The sequence below is a fragment of the Leptinotarsa decemlineata genome, unplaced genomic scaffold, assembly GCF_025532065.1.
Source record: "Leptinotarsa decemlineata unplaced genomic scaffold, Ldec_3_MD MMD2_tig00026316_RagTag_RagTag, whole genome shotgun sequence".
Lineage (NCBI taxonomy): Eukaryota > Metazoa > Arthropoda > Insecta > Coleoptera > Chrysomelidae > Leptinotarsa > Leptinotarsa decemlineata.
The window spans coordinates 2,560,145-2,584,656 of record NW_027412685.1 but is presented as its reverse complement, the minus strand read 5'-3'; the positions used below and the strand labels follow the sequence as shown (position 1 = coordinate 2,584,656).

Below are 24,512 nucleotides of genomic sequence, written 5' to 3'. Positions count from 1 at the left end.
CTGGCGGTCTGCGTTCTCTGTCGATACCAAATAGATGGTGTCTTCGTAAGGGGAGATATCATCGTTTTTTCCTACTTGAGATGGTTCTTGCTAGGGATCGTACATTAAAAAGAAAAAGCTCGTTCATCTTCAGCTCGCACAAGGTTCGTTATCTGGGGGATGTCATTCGTAAGAGGTGAAGTGGATCATCATATTTTCTCTTACAAGTCAACGCTATGAAAAATTCTGTAACAATTCAATATACAGCTTTTTTTCGTGAAGTTTTACTTTTTCCACGGTACCACAGAGGTAATATATGAAACGCGTTATTATTTATGTTGTTTTTCAGGTGGCATGGTTCACTGTAAAATGCTGCAAACTAATTGTTGCTGAATTGGTTTTCAATTGCTACTTTTAGTTTACAAAGTTGAATATGAACTCAATCACTTCATAAAAACCAAATTTTCATGTTTTATTGAAATATTGAAACAAAATTGACCACAAAAGTGACTCCACAGACTGAAAAAGTCAACGACCACCCTGTTATCCCGAAGATGAAAACTAGTTAAAAAAAAATTTGCGTATTATTGTGTATCAGACATTGGGAAAGCTAAAAGAAAATACGCTTCTAGTACTTTACATTTGCGATAACTGCTACTATATACTAGAACCAAAATACTGTTCTCAACGCGTATGTCCCCAACACCAAATTGGCACCGATAATATATAATTTTTTTATTATGGAATTGTTCTTCATGGTGAAATATATGTCTCATGAAGATCTCAGTGGTATGCTATTTTATCCACAGCCGGATAATATGTGTGATGGAATTGGCCGATACTGGATCCGATACTTCATCAAACAAATCGATGTCAACAATGGTTATAAGGTAGATATTATCGACTCCATCCTCTCCAGAAAACTACAAAAATGAGTCATGAACCAGGTCTACCCAAATTCAAGATACAATGACGTCCGCTATAGGACATTGTAATATTTTGGTGAACCCACAAATAATATCGCGCTTCTAAGTAAATTTATTGAAAACAATAAAGACAAAACTTTGGTGTCGGATAGATCACGAGTAAATAATTTGACTTGTGGCTCGTGCCCAAAACTTTATATTGGCCAAACATAGATAACAGTTTTCCAAAGAATCAAAGATCATAGAATTAGTTTACTAAATAGAAAGACCGATTTCACATTTGCAAACCACCTTTTAGCAGAAGGATACCAGTTAAATCATGAATACGACGTGTTATAGATTTAGAGGTGACAAGTTTGAAACTCAATTTTCTAGAATGTTTAGAATTGAATAGATTTAAAAATTTGGGAAATTTACTGAATGACCCAATATAATTAAATAACTCCCCGTTACTGAATATTTTTTCAAATGTGAAACTGGTTCATAAGCTCAGGTCATTTCATTCATTACATCAGGTACTCATAAAACCTTAATTGGCTATGTACATCTCAGGTACTTGAGATTCAGGTACTTCAAACTGTAAAATGCATAATGATATACAGGGTGTTCCAACGAAATCTTGACCCCCTCTATAAGTCAAAAACGGACGTGTAATCGAAAATTTCAAAGGACACGTCAATTTTTATTTCTAGGGGGACTAATTCTGATATGGAAATCATACCCAAAACTCCTCTCCCCAGCGGCCCGCAATTACCCCCCAATTTTTTTCAATAGCATTGGGGGTCGAGTGATACATCATTTGGGAGGTCTTTTGTCCTTCTATTACCTTTGTAATTTTTTTCGTAATTGATTCATTCGTTATTGGGAAATTAAATGTTTAATAATTTATTTGAGAAGATACAGAAAATTTGCTGTCGTTCATTTTAATGGGGAAATCAACAACAAATAATATCAGTGAAAACAAAATCTACGGATAAATTGTTCAAAATGACCTCCACCTAATTCCATACGATGATACAGTCTACTGTCGAAAGCGTTCCGTACATTATTCAAGATGCCCGTAGTCAGCAATAGGCATTCCTGAAAAATTTTCTGTCGCAGGTCTTCTAGATTTGTAGGCTTAGTAGAGTACACTTTGGACTTCAGGTGTCCCCACAGAAAGAAGTTCATCGCTGTGAAATCAGGTGATCTAGCTGGCCACTCCACTGGACGTATTGGAAACGTTCGTCCAAAACTGTCTCACCCGAACATCAGAATGTGAGGGTGCACCATCCTGCTGAATGTTATTTCATTTTCTACTAAATTGTATTCTTACTCTAACATTTTTAATAGATTTAAGTATGTGTCTCCATTGAGATTACCTTCAACGAGAAATAGTCCAACAATATGATAACCAAGAATGCCGGCCCAGACATTAAATTTTTGTGGAGTTTGTGAATGTGTTTCCATCACCAAATGAGGATTCATGTCGCTCTATTAACGACAATTATATCTATTCACTTCACCATTCGACATGAAAGAACTTTCGTCTGAAAAACATGTATTGTATAATAGGTTTGGGTTATTAGTCAATTTCTCGCTGAATACCTCACAAAACTGTGAGACGATCTTCGTTTAATTCCTGAACTAGCCTTATTTTGAGAGGGTGGAATTTGTAGGCTTTCAAAATCCGAAAAACACTAGTAGCTGATTCATCAGACGCTCTAGCTACTTGTCTAATAGATTGTCGATTATTCATTTGTACATGTCCTAAAACTGCAACTTCAACTCCGTCATTTCTGACAGGACGAGATATTTAATGTTTTCTGTTGTGGGCCTGAAGTTCGAAACTTATCCATTAACTGCTTAACGTATTGATGGCTCACGTTGTGGTCTGGATGAATCGTATTATGAATTCTTGCAGCAGCTTTAGCACATTCATTATTTCAATATAGGTTGCAACAATTTCTATTCTTTCTTCAGTAGAATAAACTATATTGGAACACAGTGAACAAGGATGACTGAATAATAATTCGTGAAGAAGTGACAGTGGCCAAATCTACTTTTTGTTTTGCGACAACTACATTCAACAAAAACCACCAGTGCAGAAAAAACTAACAGTGCCGTCCATTTCGAAACGTTAACTACTAATTGAATAAATTCTACAAATCTAGAAGACCTGCGACATTGAATTGTTCGGGAATGCCGATTTCTGACTCCGGACATGTTCAATAATGTAAGGAACGCTTTCGAGTACTTTATCCGTGGATTGTATTGCCATTGATATTACTCTTGTTGATATCCTCAATAAAATGAGTGACAGCGAATTTTATGATTTTTCTTAAATAAAACGTTCGGCATTTAATTTCTCAATAACGAAAGTACTAATTTCGAAAAAAATTACAGAAGTAATAGAGGGACGAATTACCTTTCAAATGATGTATCACTCGACCCCTATGCCATTGGAAAAAATGTAGTTGCTGACCGCAGGGGGGTGAAGTTTCGGGAATGGGTTCCATATCAGAATCAGTCCCCCTAGAAATTAAAATTGATGTGTTCTTTGAAATTTTCGATTACACGTCCGTTTCTGACTTACAGGGGGGGTCAAGTTTTCGTTGGAATGCTCTGTATGAAGTATTGAATATTTAGAATTCAGTTAGTAAAGACACTCCCGAAGAAGCCATTATATGGCAAAACAAGTGTTGCGTTTTTGTAAAACTGTTTAGTGAAAATCTCATAATAAAGTGTTTTTTGAATAAATTAATGAAAATCCATAACTTATTCAAGTAACGCTTATTGTGAGATTTTCACTGGACGCAACACGTGTTTCGCTATACAATAACTTTCTCAAGCGTTTTCAGTATGAGTAATAGTATGAAAACGCTCGAAGAAGCTATTGTACAGTGAAACACGTGTTGCGATTTTGTAAACTGTCCAGTGAAAATCTCACAATAAAGTGTTATTTGAATAAGAATGATATAAGATGATAACCTTATTATGAGACTTTTACTGAACAATTTACAAAACCGAAACGCGTGTTATTATAATTTTTTCGAGTAGGGAAAAATTTCCATTCGTGCACGTGTCATGCATACATACTTTGAATACTTGAAATTGTTATCGTATTTTCCTCCTACGCTGGCAAAAGTTTTGAATATATAAAAGTATACTGTAATATCTGCTAAATTATATCTCTCTCCCATGTGTCTTTGATAAAAGGGGAAAAGTAGTCTGCGAGTGTGATAGATCTGTTGATGACCTAGAAAATGTACATGTGCACTCTCTAACAAGGCGGAAAACAACAAGCAATCTAATTAAGTTTCTTTTATCGCATACTCAACTTTGCTTTCATCTCCGTGATGAAATTGCTTCAAATTTGTTTTTGCATAATTGAACGTGTTTCTGAAGAAAACGCGTTCTCTATTTACGTATGACCCTATAAATTATATATTCACGTATTTCCATATAATGGAGGTACGGGTTTGCGAATGAAGGGGAAGTTGTATATAATATGATTATGATTAACTTCGTAATCGTTCAATGGGTTCCGGTGGGATAGTGATAGTGATGGTTATGGACTGGTCACAAAAAAGTTACTTGGATGACACATGCCATCCGATATGAACAATGAGAAACCCATCGTCAACTGCATTGTTGATGTATGCATTGTTATGCATTTATTAACAGCAGTATCTCTGATCACCCTTGCACCAGAACTGATCCAGTTGTTCCATAGTTTCAACATGGACAAAATAACTTTTTCTCAAACTAAATTCCATGACAGATATCAGTGTCATGTTTCTTGCCCCTCTCTCTTTTTGGTTTCTAGCACGTGGTTTTCTACCGGTAAATCATAATTTGGAACGAATTCGAATTTATATCTAGAAATTTTCGAGTAATCCTTTTACATCAGTGAGGATTTCATCTTTTTAATGTAGTGACTTGTTTTATTATATTGATATGTATTACTTGAACAAACTTTATATCTTTTTTGGCACGGCCATCCTCGCCAACAGTAGGTTATAAATATAACTGGAGTTTTATCCCAACACCAAACCGTTATTTCAACACTTCGACACGTGTTTCGATCACCAAGTGATCATTTTCAAGAGGAAGATCATTCTTCCTGCAAATTTCAACTTTTGCAGCTTTTCTTAGGAGATGACGATACATTTTAAAAAAATATTGGAATTAGTTATGTTATGAGATTACACTTCTTCTGATCACCCTAAGATACTTTCCAAGTGTTGTTCTCAACTAGTCAGCAAAGTTCGCACCAAACCACGGCTGCTCAATTAAGAACACCCCCAACTGAACAGATGTTATTGTAAAATGAACTTTTATAAAAATCGTTTTTCCAAATGTATATGGAATGTTGTGGGATTGGCCACGGTGGTAGTGCGCCCGACTCACGATCGGAAGGCCGTGGGTTCGATTCCCGCCTTGACCAGATATTTTTCTCGAGAGAATTTATCTGGTTGAAGCTGGAATGATTCTGCAACCGTGTTAGGAATCATACGTTAAAAGGTGAGACCTCGTTAGTCCTTAGCTCGCACAAGTGTCTCAACTTCTGAGAGTTGTCGTTTGTATGGGGGCGACAACTGATTAACGGAAAGACATATTTTAAACAGATTTTGAAAATATACAGGGTGTCCCTGGACTTCCTCTTTTCCTCTCGGGAATATATAGATGGGGTCAAAATATCACCAGTACTTCATATAACTTTTTTTCCTAAAAGTCTTCGTAACCAAGTTACGGGCCCTCGAAGTTACAAAATGAAAAATGTTTTTCTTTGATAACTTTTCAAGTGAATATTCAAAATCATCCAAATTTTGGTAATTTACTAAACAAATGAATTCCGTCGATGAGCTTTCATGCAGGAGTCAGTTGTTTTGCTACAAAGTCAGGAATGGACTACCCCCGATGGTCCACACCCCAAAACTTTGAAATGACAGATATTTTTCAATATTTTTCAACAAAATAAGGTTACTTGGACAATTTTATGAATAAAAGTACTCGTGTGGAAAGTCGATCGGAGCAACGAGTCTTGATAAAAATGTAGTTCTACTCGACGACATCAAACCCGCTCGTCCACCATTATTTGAAATGAATAATTATCAAAGCAGAAATAATAATGATAACGTTAATTCAACAACATTTATAACAGGAATAATACAAAGTATGCTAAAATGAAGTCGTAAACAAAAAGTACAGTACCTATATGGAAGTTTAAGTCACAATTGTGATAGCAGATATTTTTTCAAAAGAAATATCAAGTTCTGTAGATTCGTGGTGTTTTTAAACTAACAAGCTACTCTACTATGAAATATCGAATTCATTCCATATTTTGTATGTACATAATACGTGTGGAATAATCACGTTTCGTGTTGATCAGTTATCTGAATCTCATGAAACTCAACATTCGAATGTTTCAAATTCTTCTTCACAGCTAAACTGTTGAGGAGTTTCACTGATAATTATAATTTTATGGGAGAAATTCTTTAACACGAATCTAAATTTAGCTGAAAAAACGCACATCGGAAAAAATATTTACTATATTAATAAAAAGCAAACGAATGAACTACAAAAACGGCTGCACATGATCAGGTGAAAAATATCCAGGGAATAATTATGTTCCATTTCTTTCACAGATGTTGACAAAAAAACCTTTTAGAAAGTTTTGATAAAAAATGAGAAACTGGAATGCGATTTTGTTTTGTTGAGTGGTGCGTTGTCATATGACTATCATTGTATTGTCAATATTCTATAGGATATTTTGAATTTTTTTGATATGGCCGAACAGTTTACATTCAATGAATATGCAGATAAGCATGTATTTTATGGACGAGCATTTTGTAATGCTGCAGAAGCTCGTCGTCTGTATTCCGATCATTTTCCCAACAGAACGGTACCGTCAAGAGAAACATTCGAGCGTGTCGATCGCAGCTTGAGGGAGACAGGTATGTAATAATTGATAATTAATTTGAGCACGTTAGTTTTATTTCGATATTATTGTAGGTACAGTTTTGCCAAAACGAGGTGGTGAGGGCGCTCCTAGGACTGTACGTACCGTTGTATTGGAGGAAAATATTTTGGAAGCCGTCGCTGATGATCCTTCAATGAGCATCAGAAAGAGAGGATATGACTTTTATTAATCGAGTTTTATTCACTGATGAAGCAGGTTTCAGTAGAGATGGAGTTATTAACTCTCATAATCTCCATATATGGGCCGAAGAAAATCCCCATGGGATATTGCAAACCAAACACCAACGGAAATTCAACGTGAATGTTTGGGCTGGTATCATAGGAAACCATCTTATAGGACCATTCGCTCTACAGGACCGATTGAATGGAGAACGTTATTTGGAGTTAATTCAGAACGATTTGAATGGACTTTTGGAACATGTTCCATTGCAAACCCGAAGAGATATGTGGTTTATGCATGATGGCGCTCCTCCTCATTTTAGTTTGATTGTGCGTGACCATCTGAACCATATTTTCCACAATAGATGGATTGGTAGAGGTGGGCCATATTCATGGCCATCGCGGTCTCCGAATTTAAATCCATTGGATTTCTTTCTGTGGGGGCATCTAAAAAGCCTTGTTTACGCTACACCTATTCACACAAGAGATGCATGGTTGAATAGAATAACATTACATTGTGAAGCCATACGAAACGACCCTGGAATGCTATTTCAAGTACAGAGAGGGTGTCTTCGCAGACTAAGAAAATGTATAGAGAGAGAAGGTGGTCATATCAAGCAGTTTCTGTAGCGGATTTTTCATTTCTGTTTGCTCTTGAGGCTCTTGAGTTTCGTTAGTTAAACGTGTTTGCATTATAATAATTCGTTATGAACATTTTACCTATCATTTCCATTTTCCTTAAAAACTAATATTTTCGAATAATGGTAGACATCTCAGGATAAATGTTGTTGAATTAACGTTATCATTATTATTTCTGCTTTGATAATTATTCATTTCAAATAATGGTGGACGAGCGGGTTTGATGTCGTCGAGTGGAACTACATTTTTATCAAGACTCGTTGCTCCGATAGACTTTCCACACGAGTACTTTTATTCATAAAATTGTCCAAGTAACCTTAATTTGTTGAAAAATATTGAAAAATATCTGTCATTTCAAAGTTTTGGGGTGTGGACCATCGGGGGTAGTCCGTTCCTGACTTTGTAGCAAAACAACTGACTCCTGCATGAAAGCTCATCGACGGAATTCATTTGTTTAGTCAATTACCAAAATTTGGATGATTTTGAATATTCACTTGAAAAGTTATCAAAGAAAAACATTTTTCATTTTGTAACTTCGAGGGCCCGTTACTTGGTAACGAAGGATTTTAGGAAAAAAAGTTATATGAAGTACTGGTGATATTTTGACCCCATCTATACATTCCCGAGAGGAAAAGAGGAAGTCCAGGGACACCCTGTATAAGCTTTTAACTAGGAGTATAATTTTGGCTAGAGGTGACACTCATCAAGTAGTATGTAACGCATCCTGATATCAGAGCTTACGACTTCCTTCATGATTTTTGATATCACTGATAGCAAAGCGACTGATCTATGTTATTTGAAAAGTTTTTCTTGCCCTTTTTCGGAGTAGCCTGAACGCAAGCAATTTCCCAACAAGAAGGAAAAACCCCTTTCTTGTAAGACGGCTGGAAAGGTCTACAAAATACTGGTGCGAGTTCATTCGCACACTTTTGAAGTACGATGACGGACACTTCATTAGAACCAGACGCCTTCTTGATATTAATGACAACTGAAAGTTAGAGTTAGAAATAAAGTCTCTGAAGCGTAATGGTTTCCTCTTGAACTAAATTTCTCGATAATTTATGAAATATTAGATCTTCAAATGTTTTGAATCTTCCATAGAGCTAAACAAATACTTTTTTGCCTATAACAACGAATTCCAATTGATTCCATGGGACTTCATCAAATTCACATTAAAATATTTTGACAATAACTGGTAGTTTGTGGATTCACATTATATTTCAATAACGGATTCCAACTATTTAGCAGTCATAAACATTTTCAATTTGCGTCATTAGTGTAGATTTGTTTACATCAAATATGAACTACGTTTACTTCATTGAAATATGATCCAAAAAGGTATGTCAATATTTGCAATATTTGCACCTATAACCAGATTCAGAATTATAAAATACTTCATTCTTTTAAATGATTCCACTATTCCTATTCTCAGGAATGGTAGCTCGTACAAGGTTGGTTGAATGGAACAAAACATGCATTTTCGGAGATGCAACAGATTTCAGATCGAGAAAATCATCAACTGTTTTTGAGATTTTTGCAAAAAACTGAAAATAGATATAGTTTTATTTTTTGTTCTAGCCACTCTATTTTCAATAATATTGAAGACTAATTGAAAACTTTCCTCTTCATTTTAGGTTTGTCATGATTTGGCGGGACCTAACTTTCAAAGCGACATTTCGTTCATGAAATCCATCATAAATATTTTTTTCAACTCGGACCTGTATATTTTGTACAAACTTTGGTAGTCATCATGACTACAAAGTATATGATGAATTATAACACATACATTCCATACCTTACTCCAGTATCATAATTTTTCCAAGAACTCAAATTTGCAATTTGCAAATTTGAATCCAAATAGGAATTTTGTCGGGGATGTCTTCATTCTTAATCTCCGAATGTCTTTCGGGAGTTTCCTCAGCACTCTTTCATATTATTGAACATTAGAGTGAAAACAAAAACAAAATCTGTCGTTTTAAAATTTTTGCAAATATCTCAAAAACGGTCAATGATTTTTTTGATCCGCGAATATCAATCTGTTGCATCTTCGTAAAGACAAATTTTGTTTGGATTGAAAGGGGTATATTTTTAGGAGAGATTTATTTTTGTGAAAAAAGGTTTCAGCTTTCTACTTCATCTTCATACAAAAAAGTGGGAATCTTTCAAAGAAAGGAAGGAGGCAATCAGTTTAAAAAAATTAGCTCTATACAAAGATGCGTATATTATGCAAAGAAGAAACTTTCAGACACAAACTGGAAAAAAAGCCATCTCGAAACAGCTACTTTTATGTGAACATTGAATTACACGAAAAAAAAATACTTTCCAAACAAATACCGAGTGATTCTCTAAGGTGGCTCACCCCTATAACTTTTTTATTATTGGAAATAAAAATACGAAATTTGGGGGTTGTGTATTATAGTTCCATTTACATTTTTTGACATATTCACTTGCTCTGACGTATTTCCGGTTTGGTTGGAAATAACTCCCACTTTCGACTTTTAAATGTGACATCCTAATTATTTTTACTTATTTCGATCGAGAATGACATTATAAATCCAACAATACTCTACTTGTCAATATTTGACAAATGAAATCATTTTTATTCAAATTTTTCTTTTTTGATCTAGAATGTCATGGATGATGTAAATCGCTCCATTCTTGATCAAGTAACATGGGAAAACTACGACTTTGGGGCTTATGACATCACAGTCGTTTTAAAAATTATTTCTCAGTCACAAATATGAATTTTTTCCAATTAACTTGATTTTTTCAAATGGAAAGGGGGTGGCTCATCGGCTTTTTGTGAAAGATCATTTTTTTACGAATAATTTGATGCCAAACACTTTCACTTCCTCTTATCTATTTTTCTGAATAATTGCAAGAAACGATCATACCTAATAACAAATTATACGTATTCGGTATACTTATGTACTAAGTCCTGTTATTCTAGTTATCTGTGACAAACAATTGAAGCTGTTGCTAGGACTACCTAAACGAATAGGCTAATGAATATGCTGTCACTTTTAAAAATGTATTTGTTGTGTAGTTTATAATTAGATATGGCAAATTATACTAGAAACTCGAATTTATGCTCAGAGGTTCCCTAATCGTCGCAATCCCACATCGTCAGTGAAGAAAGAGAAGTAGACGTGTTGATCTATGTTGAAATGAATTCGCCAAATTGTTTCTGAGTGTGATATAAGTTATTCGTCCGTTTGAAGAATTCTTCACAAATATAATTGTCGATCATTCAAGTACCAACTACACCAACATCTTTACGATAACGATTCCAACCGAAGATTGATTTATTGCAACTGGTTTTTGACTAAATACAGAGATGTACGTTTTCCATTCAAAATTATTTATTCAGATGAAACCCGATTCACCATCTGGGTTATATTCAATAGGAAAGTTGTAGTTTTCCCATGTTACTTGATCAAGAATGAAGCGATTTACATGATCTATGGCATTCTAGATCAAAAAATAAAAATTGGGATAAAAATGATCGTATTTGTCAAATATGGAGAGGTGAAGTATTATTGTATTTGGAATGTCATTATCGATCGAAATAAGCAAAAATATATAAGTTGTCCCATTTAAAAATCGAAAGTTGTAGTCATTTCCGGTCAAACTGGAAGTATGGCAAAGCAAGTAATGTTAAAAAATGTCAGTGGAACTATAATACACAACCACCATAGAGAATCACCCGGTATAAACACTGAGTTATACAAAAAACACTTTTCTCTATTCACCACCAAATCTGGATAACATTATAAGATGAAGCAGTAATTCATTCAAAAAATTAAAATTTCATATCGCAAATGAGTTTAATATACTCATTCATGGATAACAGTACGTAATGACATTCTTTCGCTTATTTGATTGAATTCCACCCACAGGAATTTTGTTTTGATTGAAAAGAGTATATTTTTAGGAGAAATTAATTTCTATGGTTTCCACATTTTTTTCAAAAAAATGGAGAGGTAGAAACCGAACACTTTATTTCCCAAAAATTGATCTCTTTATGTATCCCTTTCAATCTGAACAAGATTCCTAAGGCTGGGATTTAATCATCAAATCAAACAAGCGAATGAATGTCATTACCTACTCTCATCAATGGCATGAAGTCATAATTTCATGAATGAATTGTGTGCTTCATCTCATAATGTTATCCAGATTTGATGCTGAAGAGGTGATAAGGAAAGTGTCTAGCGTCGAAACATCGATGTCCACCAGTGGGGATGACAGTGTTCCATGTGAGTGAAATGTTTACCTCTTTCATTCACTATATTGTGTAGTAATCCTGTGAATGATACCATGATAACCACCTGAAAAATATTGTGCATTTTTTGACAGAGGAATGGAGAGTATCCTTCATGCTCTTAAATGCTCTTTATCTACTTATAAAAAACCACCCGAGAGAACAGGTCAAGCAATCCAGGAAAAAAATCTGTTAGAAATTCCAGATCAAGAAATGTTTGGCTCGATTGTTCACTTACATGGAACATTATCATCCTCATTGGTGCGATTTTGGAAATTCCGGGTTAACAATTTTTGTCTTCAACTGCTCATCAGCCCGTTTTGGAACTGTCGAATTAAATTACATTCAAAATAATGCTTACATTACTTTAATAATTTTACTGCTTTAAAATTCGTCTCTCAAATTACATCAATTATGCGAAAAAATTAAGAGACCAGTTCCCTGTTTAGTTCTTCTTAAATTGGGTTCTCATTGAGGATGATCCAACATTGGTTATGATACTGAAAAACGATAAGTGCTTTCCCTGAGTTACTCTTATTCTCCTTCTAATCTGACAAATCTGAAACAGCTACCATGTGGAGGTCGCAACTCTAAATAGGAGCACACTGTATTTACTTGCTTTTCAATTAAAAATCCAATAGTGCTTTCATCGGCCACTCCTGGTTTTTATAATATAATTAGTTCTTTATCTAGATTCGTTTGTTCAATGTTATGAAAGATTTACTTCACATAAACATCCGTATTTCACATACATTTAAGTAGAAGTGACCTTACTTAATGTCTTCATTCAATTAATAAGCTTGTTAATACATTGCACCAACTTAAATTATGTAGATGATGTTTTATAACCAAATTAAAACTATACCTTATTGAAAGTATTGAAATTTCAATGAGATCACAAATTGAATTTGCGATATAAATACTCATTTCTAGGCACATTTGTTGTATTATATACCTACTAAGATTTCAGAAAGAAAAACAAAAGCTACTTATGTAACCAGTTGCATAACGAGCGTAGAGAAATCTCGCAAAAATTAATCAAACCTAAATGTATATCCCCTTCAAGTTTTTTCTAATTTTTATACAAAATTTACTTCAATTTTTTTCGTTGATGAAATCGATTATTTTTATTATACCCTATGCAAATAAGAGACAGAAAACGTTTTACATTCATTCTAATAGATCTGAGCAATTGAAAAAAATATTCCATAATATTCGACTTCAATAAATATGAGAGAGATGACTGACACATCATTCCACTTGAAAAATATTCATAATTCAGAAATGAATGAACTCTTCGAAATTGGTTGTCAAAAGAAAAAATTTTCGTAACTGGTTACAAAAAGTAACTTGTGAAACAATTTCGAAAAATATTATTTTGCACGTCAAAATTTGACAAACATAACACAGATAACCATTCCATATATATCATCAGCATCAGCAGCAGTGTTGTGTGAGATTGCTAAAGCCTTCGACTGTGTATATCACGGAATAATACTGGAAAAACTCTATCATTATGGCATCCGTGGAATTACTCATAAATGATTCGAAAATTATTTCACAGGAAGAAGTGAAAAATGGCGTTACACAAGGTTCAATAATGGAACCGATACTTTTCTTGTTATACATAAACGAGTCAACATCTATCGATATAGGAGGAAAATTTACCCTATTCGCCGGTGATACCACAATATTATGACGTAATAACACTTTATGTAATCTCCACGAGATTATACTCAGATATAAAAAACTAATGGAACTCCAATTGCTGTCATTTAATGTTGCCAAAACATTATTGACAGCATACCATTAACAACGAAGGACGCAGACAAGATAATTGAAAACAGACCTAGTTTTATATTTTTGTGGGTAATAATTGACAATAAACTTAAATTCGCCAATCACATTGTAATCCTCAAAAAAGCTAGCATCAAGGTGTTTTGCAGTCAGAATAACTTATAAGTAAATTGGTTTGTCTGCGGCTGACTCATTGAGTCTCATTTGAGGTATGGAATTCCTTTCTGGGGAGTATGTTGCAGACTGTTTTCATTATTCAGAAGATTCATGTGCAATGCAAAAAGTCGAGACTACTGCAAACCCTTGTTTGAACTACATACCATTTTGACAGTCTTTGGAAGTATAATTTTAAAGACAGTCTATTTGATTAACAAACATAAACTGATACGGTTACCTCAATAATTATGCCCTTCGTCAAGCTAACGACCTGAAATTACCCATACCAGACTCTACTCTAGTCGAAGACTCTTTATATTGAGTCTTTATATTGGTCTTGAGATGTTATATTATTTACCTGTCCACATTGAAATTTTCCAGGATAACTGTTAATTTCGGAAATAAGTATGCGAGCAAGAGTGCAGAAAAATAAACCAGTAGTTAACGATGAAAATACTGAAATTGCAATTCTGGAATATTTTGCGGCATACCCAAGAATATCTACCAGACAAGTAGCATTAGAATCGGGAATATCTTAGGCATCAATGAAGAATTACTAAGTAGGTGCGAAAAATGTCTAGAAGTTCAAGGACATTTTTTTGGGGTTCATCGGCATCGACTGCATTGGTCATCAGTCTCGTGTCCTGAGTAGGCAATGTTAATAACTCCTCGAGCCACCTAGGGAGCATCATTACTATTCGCAATCCTTCAGTCATGTAACGTTGCAGAATCATCCCAATTTCAACCAGATAAATTCTCTCGTGAAAAATATCTCGTCGAGGTTGGGATCGAACTCACGACCTTCCGATCGTGAGTCGGGCGCGTTACCACTGCGCCAATTTACCGCTTTGAACATTTTTTAAAATGATTTTTGTAACTTTCCATACTATTTCAATATTTTCTTTGATAACTAGTTAACTGCGCATTGCCTCTTATGGATCCAAAATTCTTAAAGTTTTGTATAATTTTCTTGACAGTCTTTGGTGATGATTTCTCTTTTTCCGGAAATGGGTTGGGAAATGTATCACATTTGCCACATAAATTTAAATAATCTTCGTAAGGACAAAACACAAGCACTACTGGAACATCCTTACATCCTTAAGGCGCTCTCAGAGCGGTGCCTATGCGAAAGTAGCGATTCACATTGAATTTTAATCGGTGAAGATCAAATCCATTTGGAAAAACGTTCTCAGGAAGTTTATTTCACATAAACGCAGTTCACCACATAGAAGAGTTTCTAAACAGTGGAGTTCGAGGTGCAAAACGATGAGCAGCCACAGTCCGTCGCGTATTTCTGATATGTATTGCTCTTGGTGGAATCAAATGTGCCAAGTCACTTGAACACTTCCCGTGAAAGTATCTATAGAACAGAGACAAATCTCCAACCTTTTTTCGATGTTCCAGGCTATCAAGATTGCACTTGATGTTCACGTTTCCAATCAGGCGGTTGGCTCTTTTCTGTATGGAATCCAGCAACTTCAGGTTGTTTGAGGGCGGAACTCCATACATGAGAACAATACTCCAAAGAAAGTCTTATCCGAGTTTTAAAAAGTATCAAAAGTTGCTGAGGTGCCTACAGTTTTCTGGTTCGGAACAGTGTTTCAAGCTTTTGAGAAGCAGCCTTTGCAATTCCAGCGATATGATTGTGCCAAGATATATTGGTGTCCATTTTAAACCCCAATAAACTTATCGAAGCAGAAAGCGGTATTGTCTGACCTGACATTATTATATCCGGTTCGAAGACATTTATCTTCTTGGAGAAAACCGATGCCTGAGTTTTTTTGCCATTGAATTGAACCTGGTTACTGCCACCCCAATTTGAAATCACTTCTAGATCCCCATTAAATTATGCAAACTCCTGCTGCCGGTGAAGATGTGCCTCCGTAGCCGATGTCCTGGAATCCAAATGGAATGATGAGACAAGTGTGCTGCCGTCAGCAAAACAATATATTGGATTCTTGGTTTTTTCCAATAATTCGTTGATATATATTAAAAAGGGGGTTAGAGACAATATGGATCCCTGGGGAACACCAGTTGATGTTGAAAGTATTCGAGAGATATCCATCGACGGCCACTCGCAGGGAACGTTCTTTCACGAAGCTAAAGAGCCATACACAAAACTGATCCGACAAACCATAGCATTGAAGTTTGGGCAGTAAACCCTTATGACGCACACGGTCAAGCGCAACAGCTCTTGATTCTCCATTTAACTTAATCATTCATTATTGACAATTTGCAAATGACAAGTAGTGACATTATCGGATCAACTGATTGTTTTCCAACTCCCACGCCGTCATGGCTAACTGACAAAATTTAGGAACCGTATAGTGAGTATTCTACCGATAGAAAAATATTAAGTTGCAAATATTTTAAAAACTATTTATTATCGGAATAGGTATTCTCGTACAGAGTTACCTTTATTTTTGATGCCCAATACGATTGAATCATAAAATGAGAGGTTTCCATTTGTAAAAAGTCACTTTAGACGGTTTATTAAATTTCATTCATATACTTCTTTTTTGATCACCCTGTATTGAAAATTATCGAAATTTTATATACAGGCTATTGAATTTGATTCTACTCTAGAAGGAACCCGACCGAAACATAATGATAAAGGTTTCCTTATAGAAAAAATTGATAATTATTGTAGGGTCTGCATGTATAGGATGTACTATTCGGACCGAAGTTGACACCTACTTCCGGTATAACCGAAAGCGCAGCTATCTTGAAAATATTTTAGCCGAGTTGCTCCCATCGACTTCAGTGTATTGTAAAATTTTTAGATTTTTCCTAGTTATAGTTTTCCCATAATAGATCGATGCAGTTCCTAGAGATTTACCCAAATTCACTTGTATGGTGACTTAAGAAAATTTGGAGCTTCTTTGCACAATAAAGCATATTATTATTATTATTATTTTCATTTTGATTGGTGTCTTGTCAGCTACCGAAGTTATTATCGTTATTCCGGCGGATATAGCCTCTATGTAGATCGTATATTTTTGCTTGGAATATCTGTTTAATGGCTTTTGGCGGCAGGTTCTGCTTCTGTCGATGGGAACGTGATCACTTTAGACCAATTAGCCACCATCCCGGTAACATTCAATACTAAGTCTTACTATCTAGACGATTGCTCTCATGAATAGCAATCACCAAATCTCACTATATTTTTCATCTATGTTGAAACACGTTAGATTCATTTCAAATATTTTGGAGTTAATTGTTTATTCATCATCAATTGTTTTGAATATTTAGACCTATTCTGACATAATAAATTTTCGTTAGCGTCATTTGCTTTCGATAATTATTAGGAAACATATTTTGTTCAAATGCAATCCACTGGTACTGATAGAAATGAATAATCCATATATTTCAACACACTCAATTCTCGAAGATATTGACTTGTAAATATTGAATAAAAATACGGGTACCAGTCTGTACCATGTAACAAGCAAAGAAGAAATGTTACGATGCATCGAATAATATTGTTATGCACTGAGATTGTTGAGGAAGAATTGATCGTTGTCTCAAGGATTTGAAAACGGAAGTTGATATTGAATTATTTTGATGTACGTCAGAATTGCAAATTGATGATTATCGTTTTACAGTTTCACCTCAAATTGATGTTATATGTTTGAATGATTTTTGTAATTATTTTAATCATCTCCGGTAATAACCACTGGCCTAGGAAAACTATCAAATGAAACACACAGAACTATAATGAGATTTTTTATCTAAGAATGTATTTTATGTGTCTTTTAGAATTCACATAATCACACGAATTCTTTTTCAAATAAGTCATGTTTTCAACAGTGTTCTGAACCTTCTGAAAATATGAACAAAGCTGAATCAATACATGATCTGCTGAAGTGTAATAAATGGCAAACAGAAAAGTTCACTCCGTAAAGTTACTGCTTGAAATAAACTACTGAAAAGTCAAATTAGTCAGTGAAATTGCTCTACTCATCATTCCGCAGATAGTGAACGTGTCAGAAAACTATCCTTCTTTTCAAATTAAAAGGGGTACGAGGTCCGGCTATTAAATAACGAGACTGGTTACGAAAGAGGGTTTTATTATAAAAATTATTCTACATTCGAATGTCCCCCTTCAATATACTTCTCTCCCCTCGCCACACACCTTTCCATACGTTTTTTCCATTTATCGAAGCAGAGCTGGAAGTCTTTTTTGGTGAGCGCCTTTAAGAGATTTGCCGTTTTTTGCTTTACTGTTTCCATCGACTCCAATCGGGTCCCTTTCATAGCAGATTTTATCTTCGGGAACAAAAAAAAGTCCCCCGGGGCCAAATCTGGCGAGTGCAGTCTCTTGAAACAATTCATAGGACTCAGTCGGAGTTTTTTCAATTTAACAAGAAATATCAGATTGATACGTTGCTCCTGTTTTTCGTCACACATGGTTTTCGGCAAGAGAAAAAAACACGTTCGTTTCAAACGTGCACAAATACTATAATAGTGTCGAAGATGTGTTTTGGTACGTGAATAGAGAAGATTTCCAGATACCCAACGCACAACTCGGTTTTTCCCCACCCCTCTGGGGCGCCCTCTAGGCGCGCAGTCTCGTTATTTAATAGCTGGACCTCGTATATTTTTAGGAGGGATTTATTTCTGAGAAATAAAGATTTTGACTTTCCACTTCTCGATCTCCATACAAAAAAGTGAGAATTTTCCAAAAAAAGAAGAAAGCAATCAATTTCAAAAAATAACTATTCAAAAATGTGTAGATCATGCAAAAAAGTAACTTTCGGACACAAACTTAAAATAAAACCCCTCTCAACTACCCTCATATAAACATTAAATTACACAAAAAAGTACTTTCGAAACAACTACCAACTACCGAAATATTCACTTGTGAAGAATATCTCAGCCGGAATCGAAATATATTTTCTTTGAAATGAGATGTTCATGTGTCATGTTAGTTTTTATATATCCAGGGGACTTGAAGTTTCACATACTCAACTTTTCAGAGGAAAAAAGTATATTATCAATACACTCAATGTGTCAAAGTATCTTACATATCTGTAACAGATTAGTTTGAATTTCTCGAACAAACTGGGACCATAAGTTATGACGTTAGATGTCAGATACGCGTGTTGTTCGATTTGTTATGATAATGTAATTTCTATGGGGGTCACTGTTTTTACCAGTTTTACCAGCTTTTCTAATAAGCTGTTGAGGATAGGCATTTTTCTCCAAAACCGTTTCGGTAATAGTTACTGCCTCTTCTATATTATAAACCTGAATGGCAAACTGTCTTAGCCATATCATACAAACGAAATGATTCTGACAACGGAATTGTGTGACGAAATAAAATCAGTTGTAAACAATTCAAAGCAGAAACTAAAAGATTGAACATTCACAAACAGCAAACACAAATTCCATTCACAAAAACTTATCTGAGATGGAAGAAAAAGTAAAGCACCCCAAAAACGTGTTTGATAATTCCAAAAGTAATGGCTAACTAAAGATAAGCAAAATGAAGGATGTTATCGAAACAGTGACAGAGGAAAAGAAGCTTCTAGAGATGAAATATTATCGTGGAACAGGACTCAAAAAGAAGAAACATACGTAAATTGAATTTATAAAAAAATCAAGATGTTATTTCGCTCTTGAATACTGAAAAAAAAAACAGATGTGCAGTTCTGTTACAGGATTGGAAAGAAGGAATGTATTTGGCGGTAAAGGACTATTCAATCAAGCAATATATTCATTCTAAAAGAAGGTTACTGAAAGGGACAAGAACGGTTATTCTAGAAGCCCTAACGGAAGTGAGGGTAAATATTCTCAACAAAGCTATTGAGAAAGTGTCCCTCAAAAACGTATGGACCGAATTTGGAAAAATATTTGTTGATTAGAACGATAGAAATTCCTTCAAATAATCTAAGGAAGATTTCAAGAAGGTTTTTTGTTCGTTATAATGAATATTTCCTGTCTTTAAAATTCGTTTCAACGTTAACTATGTTTTGGTCAACTCTAACTTATAAAGTGATTTATGTTACTCAAAAACGATATATATTGTATTATTTTGGACCCGGATTTCACGCAGGCTGCTATTGCTGCACTCGTGACTAAGTTGGGAGTTGTCCTTGTAATCACAAGGTTGTCCGACGATGCTACGTATTCGCAGTTGGCCTCTGATGATGAAGCCGCTTGTTTGTTTTGACCATTTTTCGCAACCAAGTGTTAACTATGCTTTGCACTTGGCTTTATCGTACTTAGGAAGGCTAAGTAGCCAGAAACACGTGTCTGTGTGAATTTTACAGAAACAAAGGCACTTTCAATAACCATATCGTTGAATCATTATAACAAAGAAATTAGAGCATGTTATCGATCACCATTCACGGATGTAACAACTTTCATAGAAGATTTGAAAAAAATTCTTTCAATGCGTAAAAAGAATGAGTTAGATATTTTAGGAGATAGATATGACAGTCGTGTCACGAAGTGTTCTGGCGATGCATTGAATTTATTGGAGTCTCTGGAGACACCCTACATTTTGTTTGATAAGAGAGAGAACATTGTTAGATCAAGATCTTCAGATGATGTGGTGTTGCAGGTTTTTCCGGGTTTTCCTGCAGCTGAAAAAGCAAATGCGCCACTGGAATCAATGAAGTCGCTCCGGAGCGCCAATTAATTTTTATTGTTGTTTTTATTTTATTTTTATCGTTGTTTTAATAAAATGTTCAATATAATTATATATAGTATATATATATATATATATATATATATATATATATATATATATATATATATATATATCCATAATTGTCTTTGGGTGATAACTGGACTATTCCTCAGAGAGAGAGAACGGTTTCACCTATCCCCTCTTCCCTCTCATTGCTTCACTGGTTAAGCGCAAGCTGACAGTTTTTCCGCTCGATTTAAAGTTTCCATACGTTGCGTATGTCTACACTAGCTTATCTGAATGCGCTGCTAGACAAAATATATGCAGCGTCTTTGAACTTCCTCTCAAACCAGTTTTCCCTCTTGTGGATGATCTCAGCTTGAGACCACGATGTTATGTTGATGGGTCCAAAACATGCTCTGCTATTCCCAATTTGCTAGTTTCTTCTTGCTATGTGTTTCTCTGGTGATCGGCAATGCGGACTTTCGAAGGCCTCTTAGTTTCACCGCATTCACAGGGTATCCGGTAAATGTAATTCTTGGAATATCAGATATTTCATAATGGAACCAGTAAAATGAATCTATTAGATGATTATTCAAACTATATCAGTGATTATTTGAAAAAATTGATGAGAGAAGGATATTTTTCATACATTGATAATCAAGTAGAAAAGCTCAATTCTCTGAAAGTATCGTTAATCACATATTTTTCAGAAAACAAAATAGATAAGGAAATATTTCTATAACTTTCTATATTATTTTCAATAGAACTAACAGATCATTTCATAACTTACTTGGAAATATTTGTGATGAATAAATACAAAATGAATTCAAATAAAGACCACAGAATAAAACCTTGGATAACCACTAAACTCGTTGAATCCATTGGGAAAAGTGTTAACCTAGAAGAAGTGGATTCGCATATATTCTGAGGATTTGAATAATGAATATAAAATATACAGAAACAACTTGAATAAATTGATGAAACAGACAAAAAAGTCAATTTCACTGGGAGTAATTGAAAAACTATCTACAATCGAAACGTCGTGACATAACTTGGTTTGAAATCTTATAATTTTTATTTTTCAATTTTTGTTAATAATAATTTTTAATTTTTATTTTTCAGCTTTCATTATTATTTCAATTTTTAATTTTTTTATTTGTTTGGTTGTTGCTTGTATGTTATTTCAGTTTTTGTTTAATAAAATTGTTATTTTCGATTAATCTTATTAATTTTTATAATTTTTTTCAGGGTTTTCAAATCAATTTATATTATATTAGACAATGGAAGTCCGAACTGATGAAATTATAGGCCATTGTCATGCCCAATCATGTTACAATAGGTCAAATAACAATAAACAATTTTTCAGGAATTGATATTCTTATTTAATTATCAGAGAGGACAACGATAATAAACCATTGGCTTATCCATAAAAATACATCAAAACCAAATCAAATATAACTTTTCCCAGCATATTATTCTGAATAGGCTTATTACAGGAAGCACATAAAGAGATCTTTTGTATGTCATATCTGTAATGAGGTTGAAAAATACATCATTATGAAATATATCCACTCGTAATATCATGATTCGAGGTTTTTCTCAGTGATTTCCAAAAATCAAGTCTACTTCTACTAGAATAGAACAAGGATTTTTTTTATTTTCAAAAGTTGTGGAGATAGTTTGACTGTTATGTTTTGAATTCCGATTATTTTTAAAATGGCTTTTAATTTCGAAGTGGCGAATAAAGGTAAGTATTTGAATGCTATTCTGAGATATTTGAGTCTCTATATAAGATATAGTCTGTTTATTTGAATGCCGAATATTTGCAATAAGTACTGATGAAATACAAGTTAATAGTACCTAACTGAAAAAACTTCAATTCATGACATTCGCTTCTCTGATTCAATGTGCATTCATCATTGAAATAAAAAGAAAGTATAATATTTTCAAGGTTGTATTCTCGAAAATTTTAATGACAGTATGATGGTAAAAAAGGGATTTGAAAGCGGAACTTACTCTTTATCATTAGCCTTTCCTTTCTACGAATATGTACGAACTTGTATAAAAAAATAAGTGGATATTCCAAGTTTTCTCAGATAAGTTCATACAAAAATTTTGTATTTAAATCAAAATATATGTGACGATACTCATGATATCTAATGAAAAAGTTACTTGTTTAATATGATAGCCTCCTGTTATTACTGAATTGGTAAACACAGTCTTCGAAGAAAAAGAGATATTATTTGAAATTTAAGGAACTGTTTTCGAGGCACAATGTGAATGTATAAGTTATTTTCGTATTTTCTTCGAATAATGAAATCAGATAATCACTTCTTTTTTCATATTATATAAGATGGCGTATGGAAATGATCGCTTTGAAATTTGTCAATAGAAAATCGTTTATAGAAAAAAATAATTTTCTTCAAATCCTACACAAATTGATGATTACATTTTGTCTGTGACCGAATGAAAATTTTTGTTTTCTTGACGTTTCATTAAGGGTGCGACAAAATCCAATCATAAATAGTTACTCCATCGGTTGGAATAATTTTTCATAAAAACATCCTTCATCGGTCACAACTTGCCAAATTTCATTCGATTCTTCAATTATTAGTATTAAGGTTTCAATTGGGTTCATTTTTATTATAGAATGTTTTTTAGATGGTCGCATATTATACAATGAATATTTTCATAAGTGTATCCTCTTCCTGTTCATTACAACAATGTACACAAAAAAACTGCGCTCATCCGTATAGAGAGTTCAACATACATTGGAAGTCTTTTGTTTACACTTGGTTTTACAGTATTTTATTGACAATTTCAGGCAAGGTGAATTAGCGATAAACATGCAGTTAGAAACAATGTAATGAGGTAGGTAGTTCAACTTACTTTCGTGCTTGGAGTTCGCTTTCCAAATCGTTTTCAAGAATGCCATTTCACAAAACTCTAGCTATGAATAACAAAAAATACAAATTAACTCAAAAAAATGTATAAGGGCGGCGATACAATCTATGAGTTACACCGAAATTCGCATTAGAACTGTTAACCAAAGTAGGTTATGGCTTCACAAATAAGCAGTGAACCGCGTTCAGCGAAAGCCCATCGACAAGTGAGCAGCAAAGTGAGCCATGAACATATGAATGGATGCTGATACTTCTTGGTACACTGGTACAGAGATAAAAGAACTCTGAGGCAATTAATAGCGCAGTGAAAATCGCACTTTCTCGTCCAGGCAAAGGTTACTTCATCGAATAGGAAGTGTTATTGCAGGAAAATTAATATCGAGCAGATCGTACTATCAATTTACTTCAATTACTGAGCGCCAGAAATATCAACTTTTTGCGTTTTTATGATAGTTACTGTGATAAATGGTGCATCCTAATTACATCAGATTTGTTTCATGAAACGAATACTGCATGTTTGCATTATCCGCCCCGTTAGAAATATATAAGGTTATTCACGAATAATTGGCACAGTGAAATATGAATAAAGTGAAAAAAAGTAAGTTATTGTTGCCGCAATGACCCAGTTATTAGTTTATACAAAAAAATTCAATTGGTACTACATTTGATTAATTGAACTAAACAAATTATACTGTGGAATTGAAGTGCAAACAAATTTTTTATTACTAATGCTAGTATGTAGTGCCTTAATTTAGGTCATAAACTTAATCAATTTCAATTGCACAGAAAGGTGATTTCAGAACGAAATTCAGTTAAATACATTGCGAAAATAAAAAAAAATACTTTCTACAATTATAGTATATATTGAAGAAGAAAGTAATACAAATGATGAAATTATGAAGCAACAAAAATTAGTTGGCCCTACGGGGCGACTTCATTGATTCCAGTGGCGCATTTACTTTTTCAGCTGCAGGAAAATCCGGAAAAACCTGCAGCACCACATCATCTGAAGATCTTGATTTGCTTATGTCCTCTCTTTCATAATATAATAAATTCAAGACATCGCCAGAATACTTTGTGACACTACT

At 34.2% G+C, this 24,512-nt stretch overlaps 1 protein-coding gene across 1 annotated transcript in view; it reads right to left on the bottom strand.

Annotated features, from left to right (window-relative positions):
- The window catches only part of LOC111516325 (low density lipoprotein receptor adapter protein 1-A), a 59,621-nt gene extending 35,948 nt beyond the window's left edge, over positions 1-23,673 (bottom strand). Inside the window, exon 1 of the mRNA XM_074181848.1 lies at positions 23,411-23,673. Within this exon, the coding sequence (XP_074037949.1) occupies positions 23,411-23,456 (46 nt within the window). The 5' untranslated portion in view covers positions 23,457-23,673. The remainder of the gene's footprint in view (positions 1-23,410) is intronic.
- Between the last annotated feature and the right edge of the window lie 839 nt (positions 23,674-24,512).